Source organism: Loxodonta africana, chromosome 11, assembly GCF_030014295.1.
Source record: "Loxodonta africana isolate mLoxAfr1 chromosome 11, mLoxAfr1.hap2, whole genome shotgun sequence".
Taxonomy (NCBI): Eukaryota; Metazoa; Chordata; class Mammalia; order Proboscidea; family Elephantidae; genus Loxodonta; species Loxodonta africana.
In genome coordinates, this window is record NC_087352.1 from 84,360,196 (window position 1) to 84,384,592 (window position 24,397).

A 24,397-nucleotide genomic window follows, 5' to 3' on the forward strand; every position below is an offset into this window, starting at 1 on the left:
CTAGCACCCTGAGCCCTAATGGAGCAGACCTCAGTAACCAAGCCTCCCCATCACCAAACAATCCCTATCACTGAGCGTTTCTCTCAAGGCAGACATTTTGCTAGGATGAAAAGATAATAAAGATCTCTAAGACAAATCCCTCTGCTTAAAAAGCTCTCGTGGCTCCTCTTTGCCTACAAGGCAAAGTCTACGCTCCTTAGCAAGGTACATACACAGGCTCTTTACAGTCTGGCCCCAGACTACCCTCCAGCATCATTTGTCCTCAGCACTCTTGATCCAGGATGCTCTAGAAGACTACATGCAATCTGAACAGCTCGCGGGTCCATGAGTATACCCTGCAATAATCTTGCTTCTATGCCTTTACCCATGTGGGTCTCGGCTTGGAGTATCTTCCTGCATCCCAGATGACCTCTCGTGTGTCTAGCCCCAACTAAAATCTCAACATACCACCTCCACTGTGTCTGCTGTAAAGCCTTCCCCAAGGTTGGGCAGGGTCAGGTGTAGCCATGACATTTCCATGTTTATTTCCAATGTCACCTTTGCCATATTGCTTTACTGTTATGTGCCACATGACTGACTGACTTTAAACTGTGAAGACCTACAAGGCAGGGGTCATTCCTTCTCTTTTCAGTAACCCTGCCTAGTCAGTCAGCTGTTCAGTGGCTGAGTTCTCTTTACTGAGCACTGCGATGCTGTGGGGTGCCAGGTGGTAACACAAGTGTTCAACAGATGCTTGTGAAGGAACGAAATAACGAATGAACATCACGATTACCAACAGAAGGGAGGGAGACATGCTTACAAATAACCGTAAGACAAGACAGAAGATGCATGAGATGTAAGCAGTGTGAAGTGTGGGCGGTAATTAGAGAAGGGAGAACAGTTTTCAATGGGTTGGGCCTGGAATAGGCAGCATTTTGAGCTAGGCCTGGAGATTGAGATGGTTGGGGGCCACGGGTGTCGTGCACGGTAGGGGTGGGAGAGCATAACCCAGGCAGAATGCAGGGGAGGGAGGGTGGGAATCAGCCATCACCAGGCTTGTGCCCAAATCAGTGCCCCATGGTCTGTGAGCTTCCTCCTGCAGGCCACGGGCCCAGGTCTTGAGCCTGTCCACACAGGTCTCCCGGTTACAGTCCTGAGTTGCCCAGGAATTCCAGCTGCCTTGGCACAATTTGGGGAGAGGTGGTTCAGTGAGAGGGAGATGCTATCGTGGATGGAGGGGAGACTGCCAAAAGGCAGCAAGTGCTGCATCAGCTGGGGAGAGAGCATCAGGGACGGAGAGTCACCTCAGGTGTCTGTGTCTGCTCCTGAGCCACATTGTGACCACAGCCCAAGCCCACCCAGGAAAGGGGCTGGCAATGCTTCCTGCCGCCTCTCAGCCCTTGGCCAGGTAGCACTTGCCTTTAAAGTACATACTCGGGCAGAGAGTCCCTGCTCTCAAGACATTGAAAATCTAATAGGGAAGGCATAACACAAAAGCATAGATATCAATACAAATAATACACAGATGAATAAAACTGTTAAAGCAGTGATAACCTTGAAAAATAGGTCATGTTTTGGTAAGGGGTGGTAGCCAGAGAGAGAGTATTCTGGGAAGGCATGAGCAGAGGTAGAGAGAAGGACAGGTACTGGCCATTTATCTGACCTCACATGGGCTCCTGCCCCTGCCTCCTACTCCTGGTACTCGTAGGTGGCAGCTCAGTCCCACCTGCCCGCTTTGGGTTCAGGAGAGAGCTCAGCTATGCCTCCCTGTGGGACAGTGAGGCATTAGGGCACTTTGTGAGGGCACCCATGAGCATCTGTTCACCCATGAGCATCCATGTGCAGAATCATACTTTTAATGTCACCATTAATCAGTCAGCATCTATCTATGGGTAGTCTGGTGAAAATAAAATCACTGAAGGTTTTCTTTTTCCTCTTTCTTTTTTACAGAATCATACGATGACCCAACACAGCAGTTAGTGCAAGGACCATCTCTCAAGGAGAATTAATTTTGTGGCACAAAAAGGGAACATGTTTTACTCTTTGCACGAAACTTCCATTGTTAATGTATATTATTCAGAAACATTGTATTGTACCATAAAACTTGTATTATCAAAACTGTTGGATGTTCATGTGTTTGAACTTTTGAGCACCGGATAGACTCCTTGTATATAATGTGTTGCACATGTATTATGTCGTCTGATACTAAAATGGTCTTATAAAGACAAGTGGACTTGGGCCCTATTCAGGCAAGATTAAAAAAAGGGGGGGCGGGGAGTGAGCAAAAAGGCTTAAGGGAAAGTATTTTCAAGGAAGACAGATAAAAAACAACTGTGTTACACATGCAACCATGTTTGGACTTCCTTTTATTTACACTTAAGCCTAGAATTTCTCTTTTGGTATATCATCGGTTCAATCCAAGACTATTTTTTATTGCTGAAGATTCTTGCAAACCATGAAGAGACGTTCTCACAGAGCAGAAACCCACAGCTGGATAAGGCCCGTATATATATTTGTAAGCCTTGCGATGTGACAGGTAGCATCACCATATATGCAATAGTTGTTATGTAGACTGTCAAAGAATTTTTTTTTTCCTGGATACATTTGAAGCTTTGAGTGTTCAAGGTTTTCCTTAATGATTCACAAAGCCAAATTCTTGAATCAGTTGAACTAACCTGTATGTTACTGTTATTAATGTTTACTCTGCGGTCTGAACCTGGAGATTACTGGAATTGTTTTCCAAGAGGAAATAAATTCAGTTTACCATTAGGTGTGAGTGTATTTGTGTGTTTTCTTTTTCTAGTTACTCTACCATTAAAAAAAAAAAAATCTAATTGCTTGCACCCTTGGATATGAAATCTGCTCTTGAGTGTAGCACAGGCCTAACCCCAATCATATTTAACCTTTTCACACCGGGCCAAATGCAGCTGGGAGGACATTCATCATACTGCGTAGGGAAGGAATCAGACCCAATACACTTCTTCTCTCGTAGACACTAACAGGTCACATTGTACTTGAGCGTTCTGACATCACAGATGGATGTGATAGCTGTTTTCTGCATAATTTGCAGCCCAATTCGTGTCATGCTGTGCAAATCTGAGCTCAAAGTAGATCGCTGCGATTTGAGAGGCAGTATGGCTTATGTGTACTTAAGAAGCAGCACTGTTCACTCAGAAGACAAAGCACAGAGAGCGGAGTCAGATGGTTGTTAGTTCCAGTTCTGGTACTAACTCCCAGTGTGGTCTGGTCCAATTCACTTCACCTCTTGGCCTCGGTTCACCCCGCCACGGGAGAAAGCGCAACCTGGTCATCAGGCTTTACACAGGCAGGGGGTGTCTCTAGTAGATGTTTGCCTCACAAGCTGCTATGAAATGGTGACTAAGTAGAAGCTGTAATTTCAGAGGTGTTTTTTTGTTTTTTATTGTTACTGTTTTAAAGACAGAAGAAGAACAATGTATAAACTGAACCCTGACATAAGCGTTTAGTCAAAATTGGTAAGTATAGACCTGATACTAATGGGCAACTTTCACCCAAATCTTGCTTAAATATTTAACTCCCTCTGAGTCTTTGGGCCCTTTTTAAACTGGAAAGACTTCAGGCAGATCTTTGACTTTAAACAGACATGAATAGTCACAGCACTTTTTTGATGGGGGAACAAAGGCACAGACTGGTTGACTTTATTGTGACCACCTGTCACCAGGAGCCCATCAATGAAACCTAGATGAGCAGCACCAAGTCATAATTCTCAACCCAAAGTCCTCACACCTTAACGTACATCAGAACTACCTGGTAGGGCAGGGCTTGAGTCAGGCTGCTGGGCCTAATTCCCAGTAGGCTTGGAGTGGTGCTCAAAATTTTACATTTCTAAGAATTTCCCAGGAGATACTGGTGTGGGGCCACACTCTGGGAACCACTGCTCTATCCCAATTTCCAAGTTAGTTGAAACATAGTCCTGGCCAATTGTACTATTTATTTTGTTACCAATAAAAAGAAAAGCTTGGTCAAATTTTAAGATCATTCAGGAACAAATACTTCATAATGATTAAAGTTTGTGTGCTGGCTAGACTGTTGTCTGTGTGTGAGTGTGAATTTAGCTTTTCAATGCTAGTAAAACCTACATCTATACATTTCACAATGGATTGCCAGCATGCTATTTAATTAAAAAGCTTTTTCACCAGCTACATAAATAATGAAGTATGCTGAGAATATGCAAGCACATTCATAATTAAAATACTCAGCTATATTTAAAAAAAAATTAAGACCTCTGGTCTATTCAGGATTTTGCATTTAAAATAAAATAACCACACTTAATAATGATTTTTTAAAAGCTTTAAAACTTCTGTTATTAATGGGTGGGTTGTATTTTACTAAAAGTAAGCTGCTCTGTATTCACGGAAAGCAGGTGGTGGTGTTATCCCGGGGATGGATCCAAAGCTGCATTTAATAGTATTGCTTCACAGAGACTTTCCAGAATCGTAGTAAACACCAGGAGTTAGAATCCTTAGGAAGCAATAGAGGCTTGGGCTTCCCGTTCTGAGAGGCTACCAGCAAGGCTGGCCACTGGGTTCCTTCATCAAAGACACAGTTTAGCCTCTTTCTGGGGAAAGTCGGGAGCCCAAAGAAGTTGGCCATTCTTTGCTTACATGTTTGGTTGATCTCCTAATGCCTATGAGATAGTTCATATTTAGCAGGCCCTTCCTCCTTACAACCAATTGTTCTTCAGGTCATAAGTGACAAACATCACAGGGCAGTCATTGCTTCCTTTGCTTATTACCTGGTTTATACCATATCCCACCTCTCCTTAAGGATAAAGATTAGCAACACATTAATTAATAGAGAAATCAGCATCATGGAAAGGGGAGAAAATACACAGATGTAGTTGCCTTGTTTGTAGTTCAGTATGGGTTTTGAGTGCATTTTGGCACTGACTTTGAGCTTCCTGGTAGGAAAAAGAAGGAATAGACCAGTTCCTCAAAAGAGAAAAAAAATTTTTCCCTTATCATTTAAGTCCAAATAAAAATTTCTCAAAGGCCTTATGCACAGGCAGGTGGCTAATACAATGGCCACTATTCTTGATCATAACTTTATGATCTAATGCAGTGGTTCTTATCTGGGGAGGTGCTACGGAATCTACGGGTAGAGACCAAGGATGCTACTCAACATCCTACAGTGCACAGGACAGGTTCCCAGACCAAAGAATTGTTTAGCCCAAAATGTCAGCAGTGCAAAGTTGAAAAGTTCTGCTCTAATGTAAAATTTTATATGATGTTTCAAGGGCCTGAGCCCTCTTTATTATTGGAACCACCTGGGAAACTAAAACCACAATTTGAAAGCCCCCCATTCTGATTTAATTGATCTCAGGTGTTATCTGGGCAGCCACAGCTCTCCCAGGTGACTGTAATGTAGCCAAGTTTGGGAATGACTGGGCCATGCTAAAATTCTCAGGTGAGTCTAGGACTAGGATCCAAAACAAGAATTTGAAAATAACATCCAAGGAGTAGATAAATATGGACCTTAAACTCTCTTCCCTCAGCATCACTGTCTTAGTCATCTTATGCTGTTATAACAGAAATACCACAAGTGGATGGCTTTAACAAATAGAAATTTATTCTCTCACAGCCTAGGATGCTAGGAGTTTGAATTCAGGGTACCAGCTCCAGGAGAAGCCTTTTTCTCTGTTGGCCTGAGGGAAGGTCCTTGTCATCAATCTTCCCTGGTCAAGAAGCTTCTCAGCACAGGGACCCTGGGTCCAAAGGACATGCTATTCTCCTGATTCTTGTTTCTTGGTGGTATGAGGTTCCCCCTGCCTCTCTGCTTGCTTCTCTGTTTTATATCTCAAGAGATTGATTTAAAACACAAGCTAATCTTATAGATTGAGTCCTGTCTCATTAACATTATTGTCTCTAATCCTGCCTCATTAACATCATAAGAAAAAAAAAAAAGACCTGTTGCCAGTGGGTCAGTTCCAGCTCATAGCAACCTTGTAGGACATAGTAGAACTGACCCATAGGTTTTCCAAGGAACAACTGGTTAGTTTCAAACTGTCAACATTTTGGTTAGCAGCCAAGCTTTTACATGTCATAGAAAATAGGACTTACAACACACAGGAAAATCACATCAGGTGACAAAATGGTGGACAATCACACAATACTGGGAATCATGGCCTAGCCAAGTTGACACCCATTTTGGGGGGACACAATTCAATCCATAACAATCACCTTTTATAGCTGGGCATTTAATGATTATGTTTAACATAATAACCAATAGCAAGTTTGGGAAGAGGGGAAAATACCCCAGAGCCAGGACTTCGAACCAATTCTTTCCGATTTGACCCCTTGCTGAGAATTTGCCTTTCCATCCCAGATATTCTGAATCAGAATCTACATTTTAACAAGATCCCTAGGTGATTCTTATCTATAATAAATTTTGAGATCCACTGCTGTACTAGTTGTTCTCAGAATTGGTCCCTAACCAGCAGCCTGGGAACTTCTTAGAAATGCAAACTCTCAGCAAGGGTTCAAACTGGAATGAGCTGGTTCTAAGCCCTGCTCAGAACCCCACCACCTTTACCCCTGGGTCAGGATTATAAACCTACTGAGTGAAAATTCAGGCCCAGTGGGGACTCTGGCACCTGGAGAGCAAACACCCTATATCCCTCCCCTGCCTGCTACCTGGAGGGAAGGCCAGCATGCCCAGTGCCTCCTGCTATTTTCCAGTTTCTCAATGTTGGTACCTGATCCCATTTTCTTAATTCAAACTGTGCTGATCCCACTGTGGGGCCCATATGAAATCCATGATTCAGGCCAGGTGTGACTCCTGACTTGCTACTTTTTGACCTCTGACATCAATTATTCTTTTTTTAATTATTCCCATTCTGGCCTTTTAAAAATGTTTGTTTTAAAGTAATTATATAACTTTGTACATGAAAGTTTGAGTTGTGTTTTTTTTTTTTAATTAGTATTACAGTATGTGCTGTTGTGAAGTTGCTCTGAGGCCTTCTTATTTACATTGCTTAAGGCTGAGCAGTAATCCAACAAAGGGATGCATTATATATAAGCATGCTCCTAACTAGACATTTACATTTCAGCCAGGTTTTTTAAATGATAAATGATAACAAATAATAGAAATCTGATATTCTCTGATACAAGACAGAAATTCTGTATTGCTAAGACAGGCTGGATTAATACACTTGGAAATCATGCAAATGGGTGATAAGGTTGACACTCTACTTTGAACATTGATAAGTGTAACCAGTGTTCCAGCCCTAACGGAAGGTCATACTTCCAGAGATGGCCTCTAGGCTTCTGCAGTCTGGACTAGACTTATTGAAGCAGATGTGGGTCTATTCCAGAACTTGGACAAGGCCTCCTCTGAACCCTCAGGTTCCACTCTGTAGAGCATGGCGATTCAAACTTTGTGCCTGTTTGGGTGCAACATTGCAGAACCCTCGAGAAAGGAAGTTTAAAACTCCAGATCCCATTTTAGAACACCTGCACATGCCTCTCAGCTTCAGCAGGCCTCTTACCATCTCCCTGGTGTAGAAGCAACTCCCACCGAAGGTACTGAAAACTCCTAGAGTTCAGGGCAGAGGGATGATTTAGGATAAAATGGCCCAGCATGGGCTTCTGGCAGAAACACAAATCTTGGATCTGGTTGGCACTGTGCTTCTGGGCTAGAGCCTCAAGAGGCTGGGGAGTAGCCATAGCCATCCCCGCCAGATTCTTCTCTAATGAAGTCAGCTGTCAACTCCTTAGGGGGAAAAACACAGAGTCCCTTTATTTCCAAGCAGGTGTTGCAGCATATTAAAGGTTGAATTCCATCTTGTACTCACATCCTGAATGAGCCAGTTTGCAGGCAAGCTCAGTTCTTTCTGCAAAGAGAGAAACTTGGCAATGGTGGAGACTGAGTACTTAAATGGCAATCAACTTCTGGCTCATATCAATTAATTCCTTTAAGGACTTCTGCCTAAGTATAGCATCTTGAATTCCCAGCTGCAGAGGCTATGAAAAACAACCCAAACAACACACACCACGTTGAGGGAAGGGAGCACTAGCAAAATGATAGTTGATGCTGGCTGGGGGCAACAGTGGCCATTTGGGGCTCTTGACTGGTGGACGTGCAGGATACAGGGCAGGATACACACCAGTTTTTCCAGGGTAGAAACTTCTCCCAGAAAACTTCTAGTAAGTCTAAGTGAATTCACTCTAAGGGGAATCATCTTCTAGATGAGCTTTGCTGCCCTGCCTTTTCTAAGATTTACTAATGTCTTTGTTATGTAGTGCTGCTGTAACAGAAATACCACAAGTGGATGTCTTCAACAAACAGAAGCTTATTCTCTCACGATCTAATAGGCTAGGAGTCCAAATTCAGGGCATCACCTCCAGCGGATGCCTCTCTCTTTCTGTCGGCTCTGTGGGAAGGTCTTTGTCATCAATCTTCCCCTGGTCTAGCAACTTCTCAGTGCAGGAACCTCAGGTCCAAAGGACACGCTTTGCTCCCAGCATTGCTTTCCTGGTGGCATGTTTGGCTGCTCACTTCTTTCTTTTATATCTCAAAAGAGATTGGCTTAAGGCAAAATCTAATCTATTAGATTGGGTCCTGCCTCATTAACATAACTGCCACTATTCCATCTCATTAACACCATAGAGATAGGATTTACAACACGTAGGAAAATCACATCAGATGACAAAATGCTGGACAATCACACAATACTGGGAATCGTGGCCTAGCCAAATTGATACACATATTTTGCGGGGACACAATTCAGTCCATGATAACCAACTTCCGTTTTGGCTTTAAAGTATCTAGATTCAAATTAATCATGAGATTTGGAAAATGAATTGTTAACTGTCCTTAAGTCAGCTCCAACTCATGGCAACTCCATAAACAACAAAACGAAATGTTGCCCAGTCCAGCACCATTTTCATAATCATTGGTATGCTCAAGTCCATTGTTGTGGCCACTGTGTATTTTTAGTGCCTTCTAATCTAGGCGGCTCATTTTCTAGCACTATACTGGATAATATTCTGTTGTGATTCATAGGGTTTTCACTGGCTAATTTTCAGAAGTAGATGGCCAGGTCTTTCTCCCCAATCTGTCTTAGTCTTGAAGCTCTGCTAAAACCTGTCCACCATAAGTGACCCTACTGGTATTTAAAATACTGGTGACTTAGCTCCCAGTGTCACAGCAACATGCAAGCCACCACAATATGACAAACTGACAGATGGATGATAGGGAAAAAGGATGGAGAATAGAAAATCAGAGTCTCTGAAACTGTAAAAACCTACCAAATAATGTCATCATCCCAAGGAACCTACCAGACTCCTCTCTATATCTCTTTTCCATGAAGAAGGAACTCATTGATGGAGAGCTCCAGATACACTGAGGGTGAGTATGCACAGTGCCACAATGAGATTCGGCAATTCTTCATTTCATCTAGCCCATGTGATGTAATTTAGATTAAAATATCTATAGAGGGTTATGAATTTTCAGATGTCTGATGGTCGTAGACAAGAAGGAGCAGAAGGGAAAAAGAATAGAGGCAAGTAAATGAAAAGCTGGGGTTTCCTAATCTAATAATGTGGGTTTCTCTAAGGTACAACCAATGAAAATTAAGGTCACCTGGCAGGGGCAAGCTCATTTCTCCTCTCCACTGCATTTGAAACATCTCTGCCTCTCTTCTCCTCTCTCCCCTCCTTTCCTAAGCCAGAAAAATTTAGCTCCCTTCTTCAGGAGGCAAAATTCTTATTTCTGTAATGGTTTTGCACTGTCCAACATGGTAGCCACTAGCCACATGTGGCTATTCAAATTAAAATAAATTTAATTAAAATGAAAAGTTTAGTTCTTCAGTCTCGCTAGGAATATTTCAAGTGTTTATTTTGGCACATGTGGCTCATGGCTACCATATCGAAAATCATAATTATAGAACATTCCCATCATTATGGAAAGTTCGATTGGACAATCATACAATCCTAATCTACTCCCTCCCAGCTTTTTTAACTGCTTCGGAGGTCCTTCTTTCTCTAGTGTCTTTAATGTCTTCCTCCTATCTGGATACTTCCCTTCTGTCTTCAAATGTACACAGGTTTCTCTTTTCAAAGAAAAAAAAAAAAAATCTTTTCCTTGACCCTGAAACTGCCTCCCAAGACTGTCCTATTTATTTCTTTCTATTTTCTTTCAAATTTCTCAAAGTTGTGGTCTGTCTCCACATCCTCCATTTCCTCACCACTGACTCAACTCCTTACTCACCTACAGTCTGGCTTCCAACAACATCCTTTTACTGGAAATGTGTTCTCCAAGGTCATGAGTGGCCTTTTAACCCCCCTAATCTTTTTCTTTTGTTCTCAGTCCTCATTCTCTTCTACCTCTCAGTAATTTAGGTTATCAGTCACCAGGCTCCATATGCTTGCTTGGTATTGTTTCTTATTCTTTCCATTTTCAATGACATGGCCCTAAGGAAACTGTTTTCATCTATTTGCTTCTAGTTTCTCCCCTCTCTAATCCTTCTTGTGTATAGCTACCATGTTAATCTTTATAAAACATTTATTTCACATCAGTTTCTTATTCAGTAATTACCAATGAATCCCAGAATAATGTAGTGAGAAGAACATAGTCTAAATAGAGTTGAAATCCTTTTCTGCCTCCATACAGCTATGTATCCTAGACCAACTTACTTTGCCTTTCTGAGACTCCTTTTCCTGTCTTTAATATAAGGATAAGTATACTTAAAAGTTATTGTAGCTTGGATGACCAATTGCAAGCTTTTAAGACCCCAGGCACTGCGCAACAAACTAGGAGATAGAACAGAAGCACTAAACATGATATTAGGTCAATTAACTGGGATGTCCAATGAAACCATGACCTTAAACCTCCAAGCCAAGAAACCAGATCCTATGAGGTATTTGATTGTACATAATCAGCCTCACTAGCTGCTCACCACCTTCTTCTCTTTCTTCTTCTCCTTCTTTGTAAAAATGTATATAACACATTTGCCAGTTCAGCTTTTTACATGTGTACAACTTACTGACATCAATTACATCAATCTGGCTGTGTAACCATTACCATTAATGTGAATTTTTCATCCCCATAAACAGAAACTCAGTGTTCCATAAGCAATAACTCCCATTTTCCCTCCTGCCTCTGGTAACCACTAAGAAACTTTGGTCTTGATACGTTTGCCAGTTCTTGTTTTTTTTATGTACGTGAGGTCATATAATATTTGTTCCTTTGTGATGGACTTATTTCACTCATATAATGTCTTCAAGCCCCACCCATGTTGTAGCATGTATCAAGACTTCATTTCCCTTTCTGAGAAATACATACATTGTATGTATGTACCACATTTTGTTTATCTATTCATCCACTGATGGGCATTTAGGTTGTTTCTCCCTTTTGACAATTGTGAATAGTGCTACAATGAACATTGGTGTACATATGTCTGTTCATGTTGCTGCCCTCAGTTCCCTTGGGTATATTCTTAGCGGCGGAATCAGCCATCTAAGGTTCAACTGGTCTCTATTTGCCTGCAGCAACAGAGGAAGGACAGGCAGGTATAGGAGGAGGAAATGGCAAGTATGGCTAATTGTCTTTTTGAAAAATTGCCTCCTTTTCCATGTGATCAGAACTGGATGGTGTCTGGCTACCATTACTAAAGATTTTGGTTAAATATTCTATAGCGGAATTCTGATAAAAGGGGGAAAATGTGGAACAGTGTTTAAAATTCTCATGGAATCCAGACTTTCTGGAGCCACTGAGGCTGGACGAACCCCTAAATCTACTGCCCTGAGATAATCTTTAAACCTTCAACCAAAAATATTCCCTGATGACTTCTTTAAAAGTAGTTTAATTAGTAAAAAAAATCTGCTCTGAGCATTGTGCTCTTTTAAAGAACTAACTATAAAGGATCAAATTGACAACAGTAACTCAAAAATTTAGATAGGAAACTTAGGGGGCAGTGAGCTTATGTCAACAGGGGAGGGACAATTGAAAAAACGAGGGTGAGAATGGTGACACAACTTGAAGAATGTGATCAGTGTCACTGAATTGTACATGTAGAAATTGTTGAATTGGTGTACGTTCTGCTGTGTATATTTTCAACAACAACAAAAACAATAAAATAAATTATTTAAAAAGATTATTGTGGGATTTTTGTCAATATTATTATCAGTGGGTGAAAATGCCTGAAACGTATTAGGTGACCTATATAGGAAAGTTATTGATAGAAGGATAATTATCTTTATTTAATCCAGGCTGTTTTTATGTCCATTCTAGAATGACTGCTTTTTCTCCATTGTGTCACCCCTCTGATTAACTGTGTACCACTCCTTTATAATCTTTGTAAAGAACACACCTTTAATCATGTCTCCTGCTTGTGAGAACCTGGAGTCATGGTCCTTCCACATAAAGCTGAGTATTTCTTTGACTTTTGAGAGTGTCTTAGTCTGGTCCAACTCTACCAACTAAGTTTATTCCTCCTCCAGCTTCAGTCCGTTTCATCACTCAAGTTTATTCATTCTCCCTTGCAGTCTGGTTCCTTCCTTTCTTTACTGTTCACTCTATTCCCACTCTTAGCACTCTCTTCCTTCTTTCTCTTCACTATTCCAACCCTGCTTTCTTCTGGTCCCAGATAAGTACCTCTATGAAACCCACTCTGACCTGCCCCATTATCCCCTTTCTCTAAATTCCCATTGCACTTATAACCTGGGTTAGCAATTAATGATTTCTTTGAATACCAGATTTGTCTTCATAGCTGAATCACATACTTTTAAGGACAGAGAATCTACTCTCTCACTATTTTTTTCACCCACCTTCAGTGATTTCAAATCCTATAAATTCAATAAAGCACATGTTAATGAATTAATATCTTGATTATAGCCCTCAGTTCAGCTTAGCTCAACATACATGTGTTATTTGCCTCCTGTGTACCAGGTAAAAGGATAAAGAGGTAAGACAAGGGCACTGCTCCTGGAGCTCACAGTTACAATGACCGGGCCTTTTTTCCTTGTTCAACCATTGCCATCATCAATAACAAATAACAAAGTGAGGAAGAAAAGCATCTGGGACCCAGGTTTCATGGGCTCGATTTGTAGCCACAAAGCATTGGAGTTGGATGTCCAAAATGCCTTCCTCTTTAGTGTCTCGAACAACAAAGATTCCAATTGATGTCTTTTGTACTAAAATCCTGCAATCAGCTGCTACTGAACAACCGGTGGTATGCAGCAAGGTAGAAAACCAACCAGATGTATTCTGCACCACACTTATTTCTCTATCAGTAATGAAGTCATGCACTAGTAACAGTTAATGCTACACATCTTCAAAATGAAGTTAAAACAGCATTCAAAAGTGAATCTGAAAAGGTACCAGTTCTATATGTAAATGCAAGGTGCAGCCCATTCCTTTCTTAAAGCAACAAAGATGTTGACTATGATTACAGATAATAAGAGCTTTCCTTCTGATGAAATGGGCATATACTGAACCAAGCATACACTATATTCCCATGCCAAATATATTTACACTCAACTCAGAACATGGAGAGAAAAGAAAATGTCAATAGTTGACAGCTTCTTGGCCTATGGGGTGTAATACAGTTACATAATAAATTCATTTAAGCTCTGTGTTGAATAAATGCATGTTAGGCCTGTGGTTTTTTTGTTTTTTGTTTTTGGCCTTTCCCCCAACACGTTGTTTGAGTACAATGTCAAGTTTCTCTGTGTTGCATAGTCCTAATGCTGTCAGCAGAGACACAAACCAAGATAATCCTTGGGGTCAAACCTGGGGTAATTTCCCCTAAAGTAAAGATAGGAATGGGAAAAGGATACCATGTAGGAAACTATCTTAGTGCCAAGTGTTGGTGGATAACTATTTCTCACTGAAAAATACACTTCAAGAATGTTGGCCAGGGGGAGGTAACAAAGTCGAGAAAAAGATGTATTTCCACTGGAGATACTAATCATGCTGAAAAAGGGATAAGCATAGTCAAGAGGATAGAAACCACATAAAAGGCCACCCCTGTTTAGAAGCTGGACACCATTGCCTTCTCCTCGTTAATATGTTTCTCATCTCAGCCAAATTGGATGGGAAGATACGTTCCTTATTCCTGGCAGATCTTGCAAGATTTCAAACATTTCAGACTTTGTGTGTGAAAGCATGACATATTGGTTAAGACTGAAAATAGCATGTTTCTGGTAGAGTTCAAGCATATAAGAAATACTACACCCCACTGTTTTTGTAAATGCCAGAGTTCCATTGAGTCGAGACAGATGGTAGCAGGCAAAGATGCAATCTTATAATCGAAATCTAAAATATGTCAAAAATATGTTAGCTAGCAAAATACAGCAGATTAGTAGCTTCTCATGTCATGACAGCTTGCAAAACATGTTAGGATGTTGAATCTCTAGTTATGTAAATAAAGGAACAGTAAACAGAGCAGCAGCAAATGGTTTGAGAGCTCATGTATTGATGGCCCCTTCACTGCAGCCTGGGGAAAGGAACAAGTCGTGTGCCCACAGGGAGCCCCTGATAGACATTGACAGGTCGCCAATATCAAGTGTGGGAATCCATTTTCCTTCCTTGAGTAACAGGTTTCTCCATAAAACCTAAAAGCTGTTTAACTAAATTACAGAGGCGTTCAAACTTCCCAGAGAGAATTGTGAGGATTCCATTGAGAACCATCATGCCATTTAGCTCAAAGAAACAAGAGGGTGAGTGTTACTTTGTGAAGAAAAAAGGTACCCAGACTTTCTGTATATGTTAGTCCTAGCCCAGGCATGGCAAGGCCAGAATGCACCTGGAGAAGAAGTTTGACCACACTGTGGCTCAGGATTTCTTATGGTCTTTGCTGGTTTTTGGTCAGGGTTGTGGAGAGTGAAGGCAACATTAGTCATGATTAAGGGGGAAATATAAGTACTAACTTTTATTTGGCACCTGCTATAGACTATTTTTATGGACTATATGGAAACCCTGGTGGTGTGGTGGTTAAGTGCTACGGCTGCTAACCAAAAGGTCGGCAGTTCAAATCTACCAGGCATTCCTTCGAAACTCTAAGGGGCAGTTCTACTCTGTCCTGTAGGGCCGCTATGAGTCAGAATTGACTTGACGGCACTGGGTTTGGGTTTGAGTTATGAACTGTATGCTATACTGTGCTCTCGTCAAATTAGACTTCTCGGTCTCTTGAAATGGAGAAAAAACACTGACTACTCCGTGCCCAGTGGAGATCCACATCTTCGCCCCCTGCCATATTCTGCAATCAAGAAATCCAGGGGTGGGAATAAGGTGGTAGGCAGTGGGTCTTTATGTCCTCCCACTAACACTACCAGCTCTGGTTCAGGGTCCCACTCTAACATAGGCTGTCTCTGCTCCGCAAAATATCAAAACCATGAAGATCAGCCTTGCCTTTCCATGTCTGTAGAGAATCAGTTGAGAAATTATTTTTTATTTTTATTTATTTTTTCTTTTTTTAATTGAAGTTTAGGTGAAGGTCTACAGAAAAAATTAGATTCTCATCGAACAGTTAGTACACACATTGTTGTACAACATTGGTTAACAACCCCACAACATGTCAGCACGCTCCCTTCTCAATCTTGGGTTCCCTATTACAAGCTTTCCTGTTCCTTCCTGCCTTCCAGTCCCCACTCCAGGGCTGGTATGCCCTGTTAGTCTTGTTTTGTTCCATGGGCCTGTTCAATCTTTGGCTGAAAGGTGAACCTCAGGAGTGACCTCATTACTGAGCTGAAAGGGTGTCCAGGGGCCATACTCTCAGAGTTTCTCCAATCTCTGTCAGGCCAGCAAGTCTGGTCTTTCTTTCTGAGTTAGAATTTTGTTCTACATTTTTCTCCAGCTCTATCTGGGGACCCTCTATTGTGATCCCTGTCAGAGCAGTCAGTGGTGGTAACCAGGCACCATCTAGTTGTACTAGACTCAGTCTGGTGGGGGCCGTGGTAAATGTGGTCCATTAGTCCTTTGGACTAATCTTTCTTCTGTGTCTTTAGTTTTCTTCATTATTTTTTTATTAATTTTAGTGTGGTAAATTGTATAATACAAAAAATTTGCCACTTTAACCATTTTTAAGTGAACAATTCAATGACATTACATAATTATGTTCACCATGTTGTTCAACCATCACCACTAGCCATTTCCAAAAGTTTTTCATCACCCCAAACAGAAACTCAGTACGCCGTAAGCAAGAACTCCCCATTGTCTCCTTCCCCCCAGCCCCTGGTAACCATTAATGGGTTTTGGTCTCTGTGCATTTGCCTATTCTAGATATTTCATGCCGGTTGGGTTATGCAATATTTGTCCTTTTATGTCTGACATTTCATCTAGCATAATGTTTTCAAGGTTCATTCTTGTTGTAGTATGTATCAGAACTTTATTTCCCTTTATGATTAATAGTCCATTGTATGTATATACCACATTTTGTTTATGCAGTCATCTATTGATGGACACTTAAGTTGTTTCTACTTTTTGGCTATTGTGAATAATGCTGCAATGAATACTGGTGTACAGGCATCTGTTTGAACCCCTATATTCAAGTCTTCTGGGTATATACCTATGAGTGGAGCTGATGGCTCATATGGTAGTTCTTTGCTTATAGATGCAGATGCTTCAAGTTCCAGCCAGAATAGAAGATTCTTCAAGACGAAGGAACATGCTTGTCTCCTTAGTATACTGGTTTGATAGGAATGGGCAATTTAAGGATTGGCTAAAATCGGGGGAGATAGAGGCATGAAGTGGCTGGCTTATACTCTTTCATAGGTGTGCTTACACTCAAAATAAAGGGACAAGGGAGGATCCCCACTGAATAGATTCCTCTTTTCCTGATGGGTCTGGGGAAGAGAGAATGGGGAAGATGTCGATACTATTATATGATTCAGTTGTGAGTGTTGATTGTTAACAGGGTTAACTGTGATTGTGAAAACTGTAATTGTAGAGGCTGTAAGTATGAAAGAGTGGACTAAGGGAGAGGCACTACTGGACTGAGGTACAGTGGCCAAACCTAAAGTCCCTTAAAAGTTTTACTATGCTGATGCCTCGTGAGGTTCAGAGCAGGGGAATAATCTTCTCTCAGCTGGATTTTGTCAGAGGTCAGAAAGGTGAAGATGAGATGACTTTTGGAGAGCCTGACCAGATTAGATGGAAACCTGCAGCAGACCTGAATGGCTGGTACCTGAGTAAACTCACCCTTTGGACTCTTGGCCCTATTGAAGCCCTAATTGTTAATGACTGTTTTGGACTGGTGAAATGATTGGGAGGGGGGAGTTATCCTCCACATATGAAAGAACCATGGCTAGAAAAGCCAGAGGGGTGGCCTGCGGTGTGATTAATTACTTTTGTGTGTGGCCTTTCTAGACCTGGTCTTGTAATTCCAACACAGGTGATTGAGTGGGACTGTGTGATTGGGTAATTGTGGCCCACCAAGCAAATTGGTCAGTTTTGCCTTAAAAAGAAGCCAATTCCAGAGCAGAGAGGAGGATCCTACCACCATCAAGGGAGAACAGCCAGGAGCAGAGAACATGTCCTTTGGGCCTGGGATCCTTGTGCTGAGAAGCTCCTAGAGGCAGGAGACTGAAAGACAGCAAGCTGTAACCCTGAAGTTCATGAGAAGCGGTGGCTGGAGAGACCCAGCAGCAAGAGATGGTGCAGTGGGCTTCCCAGCCCACAGAGAGAGAAAGCTGAGTGTCTTTGGGGAGAGGACTAGGGCCAAGGAGGGGCAGCCTGCGGGCACGTCTGGGAAGAGGCTGTCCCTATGGAAGAACTGTATCCTGAGTGTTCCTGAGCCTGAACTGTAACTGTTAATTCCCTAATAAACCCCATATTCGTGAGTATGGTCTGTGAGCTATGTGTCGCCATTGCAATGAGTTATCCAACCCAGCAGAGAAGTAGGAAGTGTTGTACGAGGAACAGCTGGTGCCAGAATTAGTAAAGACGGCAGAGAGAGCAGGTTTATCTGGCCTCCACCTCGTGGAAATCAGCCTTGCGCTGTTGATCTTCGTTTTCCTTCCCCTTTGTGGGGTTGGAGGAAGTCAGACACCTCCCTCACACCATTTTTACAGATATATGCCTAGGAGTGGAATTTCGGGGTCATATAGTAATTATATGTTTAACTTTTTGAGGAATTGCCAAATTGTTTTCCATATCAGCTGCACAATTTTACACTCCCACTGGCAATGGAAGAGGGTTCCCAGTTCTCCACACCTTTGCCAACACTTATTATTTTTGCTTTTCAGATAATAGCCATCCTAGTGGGTGTGAGATGGTATCTTATTGTGGTTTTGATTTTCATTTCCCTGATGATTAATGATGATGAGCACCTTTTGATATGCTTATTGGCCACTTGTATATGTTCTTTGGAGAACTGTCTACTCAAATCCTTTGCCCATTTTTTTAATTGGATTTTTTTTTGTTGTTGTTCAGTTGTAGGAGTTCTTCACATATTCTGAATATTAAGCCCTTATCAGATATGTAGTCCTCAAATATTTTCTACCATTCTGTAAATTGTATCTTTGCTTTGTTGATAACTCCTTTGATGCACAAAAATTTTTCATTTTGATGAAGCCTAAATTATCTATTGTTTTGTTTCGTGGCTTTGCTTTTGGTGTCATATTTAGGAATCCATTGTCAAAATCTAAGTCCCAAAGCATTACCTCTATATTTTCTTCTAAGAGTTTTATGCTTTTATTTTTATAGTTATGTCATTGAACTATTTGAGAAAATTTTCCCATATGATGGGCGGTATGGGCCCAACTTCCTTTGCATGTGAAGACCCAGTTGTCCCAGTGGGAAAATTTTAATGTACAGAGAATCTTGCATTTTAAAGCAAGAAATATGTTGATAAGTTACTTGGGCTGTGTGGGCCCAAGGGTCCTTCCATATAATAAAAAATCATAATTAAATATTTGGACAGAAGTCAAGGAAAGGAAATTTGCATTTCTCCTTAGGAGGAGCCAGGAAGACTGGGCACTGCATTGGAGGAGAAAGAATCAAGGTGGGAAACAATCGCAGTTGTGTGTCCACCAAGCAAGGGCTGTGGAGAACAGAGTGTCTAATGTATATTTTCAAGTTTTATTATGTGGCTTTTTTTGGTTTGGTTGTTGTCGAGGAATGAGCAATAAACCTTCTCTGCTCTCTTCTCCACAAACCCTTCAGTTAAGTTCCTTCTCTCACTGATGCTTCTGTATGAGTGAATTCTTCATGGAGAACTTGAACAAATGCAGAGCACTGTCTCAAGCCAGTACACAGTGAAAATAAAGAAGCACAGGCAGGAGCGGGGAATAAGAACAGCTGACATCTGGACCCCACACCAAACAGCACTCCTGCAAAAGCACTCCTGAGAAGAGTAGGCTTACTGAGAACATGAATTGAGCACCAGAGGAGGGGCTGACATTGTAGCAGCTCAGCTTCCAGTGGGTACTAGCATCTTTACCCTAATGGCTTATAAAGTTTTTCATACAAAGTTCCTTCCCTATGAGAAATCCTGGTGCTAGGTGTTAAAATAATAAACTTTTGGGCAAACTATATATGTGTCTCTATAAATTCACTTGATATCTCTATCTTTCAAATGAGGAAAGTAAGGCTCAGAAAGATAAGGTAACTGGCCCAAGGTCTCATAGCTAAATGGAGTCATGATTGAAAATCAAGAATTATACGAGGAAAAAAAGGCGGGGGGGATGAAGGAGAAAATGTATGTTCATGTGATATGTATTTACGCACCAGCTAAAGACCAAACTTACAACTATGTGCTGAAATAGATGTTCCTACATAGAAAATAACTATAAACATTTGTTAATTAGCATCCTATTTGGCATTCCATTGAAAAAGATAATCACTTATAAGTTCAAATAAGACCTCTTGACTTCTCTACAACTGTCATTCTGTGAAAAAAATTGACTCAGGGCAGGATCCTGCTAAGTAGTATGTGAAATATGCAATTCACACATTCTAGCAAAATTGAAGCAGGTGAACTCTAACTGACAGGAAGTAATGAGTGTAATAAGCCAAAGGGAATACCTCAGTTTAAGCAACCATATGCTTTAGTTATCCATAGGAGTGTAGATGCGATGGTCCCCCACTTTATAATTCATTTGATCATTCTTTCCCTAATATACCTAAATGGATTTCCCCCTGTGGGTATAACCAATGTAGAAAATCCTTGGGGGCCCTTTTCATATGAGAGAAAGGTCCAGGGTCATGTGAGCCTGAAGGAAGCTAAGAGGGGGATGAGCTCTCGAAGTAACAACCTCTGGGAGGCAATGTGGTTGGGTGGGAACAGCACAAAAACTTCTCCCTCAGGCAGTCTTGGGTTCCAATCCGGCTGTGGAATTTTGGACACAAAACAAGGTTTCTGGGCTTTAGTTTCTTTTTCTATGGTCAAAACGGACCCTCTTGCTTAAGGCTGTTATGAAGATTAAATTGAACATGTGTATAAAACACTCAGCATGCCGTCTGCTGCTAGGTGGTACTCAATAAATTTTAGTTTCTATTCATTAGCGGAATGTTCCTGAAAGTTCCTTCAGCCTAGGAGAAACTGAATTTAGGGAACAATCGTTCATTTTATTTAAGATCGATTTTTTCTATCAGGTGCCACACAAGACACTAGAATTGCAAAACTGTGTAAGATATTACCTTTCACACAATGAATTCACCAAATGATCAAGAAACAGAGACCCCTACGTGCGGTTACAGTGCTCCTTCAAGGTATTGAAAAGGTGCTGTGGGAGTCCTGGCTACCAGGTGTCCATAGGTACAAATGAGTTCAGAGAAGGCTTCTCAGGGGAGGTGGGAGTGGGAAACTGAGGAGCAGTTTGCTGAGGTGTCAAGCCCAGACAGAAGAAACTGCCTGGGTTCTCTTAAAGATAAACCTCTCATTTTGTTGAAATTATCAAAAGAGCTTTTCTGTTTGGAGAACATTGTTCATGTCCTATTTTCAGAGCCATCAAGGTAGTGTGTGGGTCAGGCAGGAGGGGTTCATGACCTGCCCCTTGCTCTCTGAGCTGGACCAGAAGCCCCGTGGAGAACAGGGCTTGTGTCCGTCTTATTCCAAGTTGTATTGCCAGCACCCAGCATGGTTCCTAATACTTACTAAGTGCTGGGCAAACTCTGTTCATGAATGACAGTGCAACCCAACCCAGGGCAGGGTGGATCCACATATCCAAGGTGGACACATCCAAGGACCTGACAATTCCATATCTCAGTTCAGGCCAGGGATGCATGTTGGTCCTTGGGGAGGTCACAGGGGTCCTCATATGAGGACAAAGTCTTGTCACAAGGAGATCAACAGGCCAGCACCTTTGGGAAGCTCCTCTTTGAGTAAAAACACTCTGAGAATCAGAGTCCTAGACACCATACTGTGTATCAGAATCAGGGCATAATAGGGTACAGGTGGCTGAATTCTGGAAGAAAGAGGGAGCAGTCAGGTTATAGCAAAGGAGACTCATACGTTCAGTGAGCAAACCTGGGGTCCCTTGTCCCAGGTCACCAGACCACAGGAAAAGGGAATAAATACCCACTCCCACCCAAGCTAAAGCTTATCTGCCTGCAACTGTGTCTGATCAGGTTCTGGAAAAGTTACTTCCCAGAGGCAGGGAAAGTAAAGCAGGGACTCCTTCTTTCTGAAAGGGTGACAATAGCTGAAAATATTGTCACTGACTGATGTTGGATTATATAGCTACAGATTAGCCACACAAATCTCTGGACCTTAATTTAACTTTTTGTTCTGTTGTGCACAAACTCCATTCTTGGAAACCCTGAGGCATTACCAAAATATAAGGCTAATTCATGGAGCTAGTAAAATGTCATTACTGGGGCGGGGGGGAGGGGGGACATGAGCCAAATTCAGATACATGGATGTTAAATGCTAAAGCCTGCATACTTACACAGTGTGTAGCCAGGCCACGAAGTCACTCACTGACACTTTGGTGTGCAGGGAATATGGAGCCTCATCATTTTCCTATTATTTGATTTGATGATCTTTGTGAGCACCCATCCTCTGAGTAGAGAGGGAAATAAACAACAACGATTAGATATAGTCCAGCCTAGCAAAGTAAACCCAATGCAATCATTTAAAGGGTCCCTTAAGGTAAATACTCAATATCTCAAGCTAAAATTCTCTGTCTCTCAGATTGCTTCTTCATCTCCCTTCTTCTCAAAAAAGATGGCATCAGAAGGCTGAAATGGTAAATGGTTGTAGGAAAAGATACGGATGTGAACAGAGACAGATTACCCGATAAGCAAGGCATGCATGTGTTTACATGTGCTTACTTACTAAGCTGTTGTGCACAATTTCACCTGTTTTTCACCACATCAAAAATGTGCACTACGGATTAGTAAATTAAGCCAGTCTGTACCTTGCTTTCTGTAAGCCTGTGCAAACCTTGCTTACTGGTTAATCCACCCCTGGATGTGAATATAGATCTAATGCAACAGGGCTGTGGGTGGGATATGTTGTCAGAAAGATGTCTTGGACTAGATGTGACGGTGATATGGGAAAAACAGAAATGGGTTCCTATCTTGTGGATGCCAGGATCCAACCCTTCCAATGCAAGACAACTTCTCCTTTCCCAAACCATCTTCAGAAATCTAGCCCTCTTCTCTGCAGGGTGATGAGCAAGAGAGAGGTGCATCAGATGTAAAATACAAAGAAGATGACAACGATGACTACTAACAGAACCTAACACTTATATAACACTTGGTGGCGCAATGGTTAAATGCCTGGCTGCTACCTGAAAGGCAGAAGTTCAAACCCACCAGCGGCTCTGAGGAGTAAAACCTGGCCATCTGTTCCCATGAAGAATATAGCCAAGAAAACCCTATGGGACAGTTTTAGTCTGTCATATGGGGTACTGTGAGTCAGAATCAACTTGATAGCATCCAACAACACTTAATATATAGTAATTACTGTTTGCCAGGCTTTTTTCTAAGTCTTTTGCATACATAAATAATTTACTCTTCATAACAGATCTATGTTATATATAGGTTCCAATTATTATTCTCATTAACGTCAACTAATCATTAGATGTCTGGTGACCAAACAGGTTTTTTGTGTGGTGTTGGGAATGAGATAGGGAGGTGATATGGTGTATCCTAGAAATTTTAGATTGGTAATAAATTGTCTCAACTATTAACATACACTGGGTGCCAACATTGCGCTAGGTGTTTTATGCATGTGATCATATTTAAACCTTACAACCTACCTGTGAGGCAGGAAATAGATTGGTGGTGCTCACCTGATAGGAACTATCACCAACTGTTTTGGGAACATTTAAGGCTAGCCTCTTCCTCATCCCCAACCTCAGGATATGGGTATTCAAAATCATATTTTCCTGTCTCTAAAGGACTCAAACACACTTGTTAGGTGCCATAGAATCCATTCCAACTCATAGCAACCCTATGTACAACAGAAGGAAACACTGCCCAGTTTTGTGCCATCCTCACAATCGTTGTTATGCTGAAGCCTATTGTTGCAGCCACTGTGTCAATATATCTCATTGAGGGTCTTGGCCAGCTTAAGCCAGAGTTGGTTCCTGCCCATGAACATGATGGCCAAGGAGATGCCAATAAGAACTAGAAAGAGATTTCTTGATGGATTTCATAAGGATACAGAATATGAGTGGCCAAAATTTGCCTTGTTAAAGAAGAAATTGATACAGGTTAAATGGAATATCCAAAGCTCTTGAGGTTGTAATTTGGACAGTAGGAATGAAGAATTGCCCTTTTTGTGGGAGGATAAACTATCCTCTGGGTTCACCCAGATGTGGTCACCCCTTTGGGATTGACAACGGTAAAGAGTCTATGAGCCAGAATGGGTTTTGAATAGAAAGCCTTAACTTGGCACTTGAGCCAATTTAATCTTTTCAATCATATAATAATAAAAGCTGACATCTATTGAGCTGTCGAAGGGTGTCAGGAAATGTGATAAACACGTTATATGATATAATTATCCCTATGACACTGTGGGACAGGGTCTGCTATTATCCCCATCTTACAAATGAGAAAACTGAGACTGAAAGAGGGAAGTAACTTAACTCACCTGCTTTCTGGGAAAACCATTTTCTATTTCCTTCTCTTCCTCGGAGCCTGCAGCACTTCTCCCCCATCCCCTGTCTCCAAGGACAACTCAAGGAATTAGAAGTAATCCATAGGTGACCAGCTCCACATCTGTCTTTCAGCATCTTGACTTGACTTCAGCATCTCTTCAAGTGGAGGATGAATTGCCCACGCTCCTAGCAAAGGCCTACCCTCCACTATGCACCAGGTTGAGGCTCTTCTTGAGGACATTGCTCAAGGGCCTCATCAATTTTCTCTCTCTACTGGAACATTTCCATCATTTAAACATGTGCTTATTTCTTCTATTTCAAAAGTCAAGCAAACAAAAACCCAACTCTGTCTTGACCCTGTTTTCTCCCCCACAATTGTAGGCTTATTG

At 41.6% G+C, this 24,397-nt stretch overlaps 1 protein-coding gene across 6 annotated transcripts in view; it reads left to right on the plus strand.

The window, feature by feature from the left end:
- Window positions 1-3,847, plus strand: part of ZNF521 (zinc finger protein 521) — a 297,172-nt gene extending 293,325 nt beyond the window's left edge. For 3 of the 6 annotated variants that reach the window (XM_064294637.1, XM_064294634.1, XM_064294635.1), the window contains one exon: window positions 1,930-3,845. In XM_064294637.1, the coding sequence (XP_064150707.1) occupies window positions 1,930-1,959 (30 nt within the window). In that variant the 3' untranslated portion in view covers window positions 1,960-3,845. Of the gene's footprint in view, window positions 1-1,929 lie in introns of all 6 variants that reach the window. The other 3 variants (XM_064294636.1, XM_064294632.1, XM_064294633.1) reach the window with 2 other exon arrangements.
- The last annotated feature ends 20,550 nt before the right edge of the window (window positions 3,848-24,397 follow it).